General features: G+C 48.7%; 1 protein-coding gene across 1 annotated transcript; it reads left to right on the top strand.

The window, feature by feature from the left end:
• The first annotated feature begins 3,783 nt into the window (after positions 1-3,783).
• On the top strand, positions 3,784-6,003 carry LOC124675088 (translation initiation factor IF-2-like). Its single transcript, XM_047211158.1, has one exon. The coding sequence runs from the start codon at positions 3,784-3,786 to the stop codon at positions 4,735-4,737; it is 954 nt and encodes a 317-aa protein (XP_047067114.1). The 3' UTR covers positions 4,738-6,003.
• Positions 6,004-6,928: the final 925 nt, after the last annotated feature.

Below are 6,928 nucleotides of genomic sequence, written 5' to 3'. Positions count from 1 at the left end.
TCATTTGGTTTATATGAAAAATTAATTGATCAATGTGAGACAGATTTAATAGTGCGCACATACTGCTAAGGCAAGAAGAAAAAAACTCCTTGTATGCCAAATTTGTGAAGTTTGACTAAATACATAGATAAAATTTGATCAACATCTATAACATTCTCTTTTTTTAGTACTCCCTCCGTCCATAGGAAATGTAGTGCGATTTATCTAAATTTGAATGTATTAATACACTAAATAGTGTCCAGATGCATCTAAATTTAAACAAACTTGTGACATTCTTTTATAGACAAAGGTAGTACCACTCCAAGTTTTAGGTTTAATAAAAAATTGAAACTAGCGTGCCCTTTTGTACTAACAAACGAGCAGGAGCAGGGAGCAGGCGCCACTTTTGAGCCTTGAAGGGAGTGTTCCGGATGCCCAAATAAAACGGGGACGTGCTCCGGCCTGATCCGCACGCAGTCCACCCCTCCCGCGGCCGCGGGCGTGGCCTAGGAGATGAAAGACAAGCACGATGAACAAAAAGAAAGTACTGCTCAAAAATGTCAACTCCTCCGCTCCTCCTTCGCAAATCACAATGAGTTGGTTTCTCCAGGCACTTAGAGTCGCTTAGAAAGCAAAAGAGAAGCGATAAAAGTTCATTGAGCACAATATGATATGATATGCCGTCCCTGGATCATCCCTTTCAAAAATAATACTAAGAAAAACGTAACCCACTCACACATACATATATACATCCAGCAGTTTTGTTTTGTGTCTGGTGATTAACTGTGATTCTAATGAAGCGATCGAGAAGAGGGCGGTGCAAGTTGATGGACCGTAGCATAAGACGGAGCCAGCAACGAGGCGAACGTGACGATTATTTCTTTGCTCGATCGTCGATAGTTCCTGCTAAAATACTTGACTTCGGCATGAATTCTCCTGAGGAAGCAGCTAGCACAAGATGAGCAGAAAGTCTACTCTGTGTCCAAGTATATCCTATCCATTCTGTCAATTGGCGTACTAGTCAGAAGTGTGAGTAATTAACTGCTGGAGTTTGACTGCGTGTAGGCACTGGTCGATCACAGGTAAAAGTTGTTTCCATGTTCTTCTGATTAATGAGTTACGAGTCCGTGATTAATCATGGATTTGACCCTCTCTAGGGCCAAAAGGCATGGTCCCGGAAAACCCCTCGCCACACCTCGTACCTTAGACTAGAAGTCACCGTGAGCCGAGCTTCTACCACCACGCGATGACACTGGCTATATATGCCAGGGCGCCGCCAACACCAAGAGCCTCCGACGTCAACTCCTCGGGACCCATGTGGCCCCGAGAGACGGCCATCACCAGTTCACCACCGCCACGTCAACTGCCGTCAAGTCGCCGCTGCAGTCCACATTCTTGGGACGCAACCCCGTCACCCACCAACTCACGCCCGTGCAGTGAGGTTCATCGCGTGACCTGCGACTATGCGAGGTAGGAACCGGAGAGCGGCTACAACACATGCATCCACCTGGAGGACGTCCTCCATAGATGTCGACGGGTGCCAACCGGACGTGGCGGTGGGGACACACAAGGCCAGCAGGCCCAACTGGGCCCAGGTTAGCAGGGGCTCGGTGACGATAGGGTTCACGCCCTGATGGGTAGGAGGTCCTTTACTCATTTTGCCAAACTTTTTTACTTCATCGTTCTCTCCTCATCAACTTATTGTCACATAATCAAATATACTGAGTTGGACCTCAAGCTAGTGCTGAAGTTCACTATGACTAGTACGTCTTAGGCTTGAATTCTTCGTGAGGAAGTAGTTAGTAGAAGATAAGCAGAAACTCTACTACTCTCTATCAAAGTATATCCTATCCATTTTGTCAAGTGGCATACTAGTCGGTGGGAGTAGTAAATTGCTGGAGTTGGACTCAGTGTACGCGCTGGTCAATCTCAGGTAAAAATTGATTAGTACATGTTCTTCTGATTAATGAGGTACTAGTCGGTGATTAATCATCCGTTTGACCCTAACGGTAGGGCGAAAGGCATGGTGCTTTTGATTCCAACTGCTCTATCGACGTGTCACTTGCCATCTAAGCCAGGTCGATGGATCTGGATCGACGAATACGTACGATGATCACATATATACATTGTTTTGTATTCTGATTAGTGGAGGAGTTGACTCGCAACCGATGTGTACACACTGCACACTACTCTGACAGACACTTGTAGTCATATCGGGGAACTGATTGGCATGAGATCGGTGTATATATACTTTTCTTCGAGGCCATGAGATCGGTGCACTGGCACGAGAGTACAGTGCCACAACTGCCGACGGTCGGCTCTCTGATTTTTCTAAGGATCGACAGTAGTTTTGTTATTTTAATGCCACGTATTGACCAGCTATATATTCTAGAGATACTGTAATTTTTGTAAAAAGAAATATATTAGCGAAGATATCAGTTACACTCTGATGGAATAAATAGAATGTATGCGCACAATCGTAAAGTAAGAATAAACTAAAAAATAGAAAATTCAGCCGAAGTGTTTCATTCTTTACAATAGCAACACAAACACCACCAAGATAACACATGAAGTCTAGGTTCTCCAAAGCGGCCAGGAAGAGAACATGTCACAAGCACCGTTGTTGACTGATCATAGATCTTAAGTTGTCACCGCTGAACAAAGTCCCCGCTCTCAACCAGGTAAGGGTAGAATCTGGATTTACACCCTAAAATGTAGGGATGTAGATTTTTCCTGTGTTGACGCCCCACTCGCAAGCCGCTGCTATGAAGTTTAAAACACCAAGCAAGTTCACCATCGATGTAAAAACCTCCAACCACCAGTACTAGTCCTCAAATCTCCACGTCCATGCCATTTTATGTCTCAGATTTCACCATGAAACCAAAGACATGCCTCGTGATAATAACATACAGCAGAGCTTCGCGCCGCTCCCCCCCTAAAACCAAATGGTCGAAAAACAACATGGGTACATGAGAACAAGTCCCATCCGATCTAGCAAACTAAGAGAAGGTTTGTTCATGTATGCATGCATGTTGTTCTTACATACAAAAAGCGTTATTACTCTGATGGTTTGCACCGAGCTCTCCGCAGGTAACCATCACATGACTCGTCTAGTCGAGGCAAAATTGCATTCCAGAATTTTGTCGACCTTCTTAATTTCCATCCCACCGTAACGTCAAGAAGGTTGTTTGAGATTTGTCAAAATTTGGACGTATCTAAACTTAAAATAGCATTTGGATATATTCAAATTTTGCCAAATCTCATGCAACTTTCATGGAAAGGAGGAAATACTAGAGAGTATAGGAATTGCACCAAGTGATATACTGCAGCTTGATCTCATTTGATTTTCTTTTAGTATTTCCAGCTAATTTGCGTTATGTAATCTCGTAGAAATGAAAACATATCGCGCCAAATCAGGTCCATTTTGGGCACCATTGGTGGAACTTCTCTCAGAAATGTGCATGGCAGTAAGATACATTAATTTCAAATCCCATTTCAAGCGCTCTGTTTTCTTGTTCCACGATCAATTAAAGTAATTATGACGGATCCTAATCTTATCTCGATGTAAACTTCGCAATTAGCGGAGTAATTTTTTCCCAAAGTTATGGATTATGCACGATTGCAATCCCTTTAGTTAAAAATTTCCAATTTTATTGCGGAGTGATTAATTTGTTTCCAGAGAACGGAGACCGGCCTCCCACCATAAATAGCCCCCCGTACCATCTCCACCTCGCCAACCTTGCCCACCGCTTCCTCCCGCTCCATTACTCCTCGCTGCTCGCCGCTCAGCTCAGTCAAGCAACCATGTCCGGTAGCTACTCCTCGCGCCTCCGCGGCGGGGGCGGCGGCGGAGGTCTGGGCGCGACGACGCTGCTGGCGGCGAAGGTGGCGTTCGCGTCCGCCGCGCTGGCCGCGGCTGCGTCCCTGGCGCGCGCCACGCTGCCGCAGATCGTGTCCGGCGCCGACAACTTCCTCTGGAAGCTCTACCTCTTCGTCACCGTGCACGTGATCATCTTCGTCATCTGGAAGCTCTCCGACAACAAGCACTTCCACGCCGCCGCGCAGCAGCACAAGGACCCGTGGGCGCCGGTGCCTCACAACCCCGCGCACACGCTGCTCACAGAGCAGGCGGTGCTTTCCTCCATGAAGCGCAAGGTTGAGTTCGCGCCCGCCGCCGCCGTCGTCCGGGACGAGAAGTACAGCGTGCCGCCGCCGGTGTCGCGGCCGCACCTCGAGCCTGCCGCGTCTCCGGTGGACGAGGTCGTCGTCTCCCCGGGTTCTTGCGGCGGCGAGTCCTGCGTCACGACGGAGTCCGAAGAGGACGCGCCCTGCTCCGCCGTCGCCGCGTCGGCCAACTTCGCCACTGCCGACACGTGGCGGAGTGTCGAGCCTGCCCCGGCGCCGGCTCGGAAACGCGCTGTTGCAGTGCCTGCCCCGATTCCTGTGCGGCAACGCGCGGAGGTCGAGCGGGTGGTCTCTCTGCCTCCACCTCCGGCCACGGCAGAACACTTCGACGGCGCCGACCAGCTTGACGGCGCCGACGACGACCTGGACGCGACGTGGAACGCCATCATGCAGAAGAAGCGTCCCTCCACGGCGCCGGCTTCATCGGCGCCGGCACCGCGCTCGTCTCCTCCACCGCCAGCCCCGTCGCCGCGGCCGAGAGCCCGCGAGCCGTCGGTCGGCGCGGCGGAGCTGAGCAAGCGGTCGGAGGATTTCATCAAGAAGATCCACAACTCCTTCGGCCGGCATCAATAATCCTTCCCACCCACCTCCTCCGATCCAAATCTAAAATTTTCTTGGTGTAAAGACATTAGTTTTTCTTTCTTGGTGTGCCTGCCGATCGCCGGAGCGGAGTAGAGCCGAGCTCATCAGACCATCACATTTAGGTAACTTACCTGAATCCGGAGCTCGATCTGCTTCCTGTTTTAATGGCGAATAATCAGATTTTGTGCTGTCGATTATAAAGTAAAAGTAGTAAAAAGTTGATTGCTTGGTTGCTTACTTGGAGTGCTCTCCTTAGTATTTCTTAGCCGGATTGAGTTGGCGCTTGCTGCTTTCGCACAAAACATCGGTCGGCTCGTGCACTGGCAGTCCGGTCCACTTCTTTCCCTTTCGGTGCTGCCATTAGGATCCAACACATGATGTATTGCTTACCACTTAAGATGGACACTTCTGCTTCTTCCTCCATCCAGAAGAGATGGAACTAGCTAGAGTCAAAATTGTTGGTGAATTTTCTTTCTGAATCTTCCATATCTAGTGTATACAGGTCTGCAGTTCTGTTAGATTCAGTATGTTTTCCATCTCAAGAAGATACCTACCTACATGTTCTTTTGAAAGTTACATATGTGTACAGTGAGTGGACAACTGACAAGTGGCTAAGCACCAACAATTGATAGGTTTGTTTCCATGTTTGTTGGAATTTGCATGCTGTGAAGGTTCTGGATGGATGGATGGATGGATGGTAGCGATGCTCTGTGGGAGTAGCTACAGATCCTGACCTTTAATGTGCTGCTGAAATGATGGTTTGAGCTGGTGCTTGGTTGTTAGGTTTCTCCTTTTTTTTTTGTGGCCCTGGACTGGCATTTCTTCTTAGATACTTTTCCTAGTCTTTCACTGATTAGTACAACAGTTCTGATTGTGGTGCTGATACTCCTGGGCAGTGGGTGTGCTTGTGATTATGAACTGTTGTCTGTCACATGCTGTGTCTGTCTCTGTATGTTTGCTGTCTACATGGAAGTCACTGGTCAATGGCCATGCTACCATTCTGTTCCATGCCTCTTGTGCTACTTCCATGCATGGCATGCCCATATTGATTCTCATTTGATGGAACCTGGTGCATGTATGTGTGTGTGTTTGTAGTACTAGATGGCTGGTTGAAGTGAGCAATCAGCATGGGCAACAGACCTTAGATTAGTAGAGTGCTAGTGAGAAGACAAATGGTCCACTATCTTGCATATAGACAAGAACTAGTGGTTAGGGAAGGATTGATTTTGCCCTGTTGTTATTGTTTCTCTGTCACCACACTAAGCTGTTTCTTCCCTTTCCTGCCATATGTGCAAATAAAATCGGGTACTGAGAAATGATTTGGACTGCAAAAGAATAGGTACTATTTTTATTAAAATGGAAAGACTGATACCTGGTAAATGTCTGTTGGTTCTATATGATAGCAAGAGAACATTTTCAGCTTCCTCTACAGATGCTATGTAGCTATCTAGTCTTGTATTTGTACAAGTATATGTTGTACTTTGTTGTATGACAGGAGCAAAATTAACAACAGAAGTCATATTACTATGATGTTACTTGAAGCCATCTTCACTGAGTACTCTTGAACAGATTACCCTACAACGGTTTAATTTGAAATGACGATAGACTCCAATATAAGAGCATGTCTAACAGACCTCTTAAAAGGGCCAAACCCGTATAGTAATCGCCGAAATACGGGGTTGGGCTCTACCCGGCCATCTAGCAGACCCCGTAAATTAGCCCCCCGTATCGAATTTTCCCAGTTTTGGCTACGGGGCGTCTCTTCGGCCCCTACTTGTGCGGGGTGGGAAGGGGAATAGAGGGCCAAACCAGTATTCTCCCCTCCACTGCGCGCGAAGGGTTTCAGCAAAACCCAACCGCCGCCGCCGCCCGATCTCCTCCGCCCCGCCCTTCCCGGCAACGACGCGGCCGGATCTCGCTGCCATGGATCCCCCGCAAGGCCCGCCGACCGCCGGCGGTGCACCACCTTCGGCCGCGGTGGTTGATGTCCCCGTCGGAGGTCCGCCAAACGCCAGCGACGTGTCGACCATGATCTCCGCCACCACCCCATCGAAGAGGAAGAGGTTCCCGAAGCGATTCTTCGAAACCCATGCGGCGGCTGCAGCTCCGCCAACTGCCAAGAAGGGCGGGGGGGGGCAGGATGAAGACGAAGGCGGCCGGGCCGAGGGGTGTCCCGCAGTCC

The sequence above is a fragment of the Lolium rigidum genome, chromosome 7, assembly GCF_022539505.1.
Source record: "Lolium rigidum isolate FL_2022 chromosome 7, APGP_CSIRO_Lrig_0.1, whole genome shotgun sequence".
Lineage (NCBI taxonomy): Eukaryota > Viridiplantae > Streptophyta > Magnoliopsida > Poales > Poaceae > Lolium > Lolium rigidum.
This window is presented reverse-complemented; position numbering and strand designations above follow the sequence as displayed.

What these genes read in the sequence shown, in the direction of transcription:
- LOC124675088 (XM_047211158.1), top strand. Translation starts at nt 3,784, where the DNA reads ATGTCCGGTAGCTACTCCTCGCGCCTCCGCGGCGGGGGCGGCGGCGGA.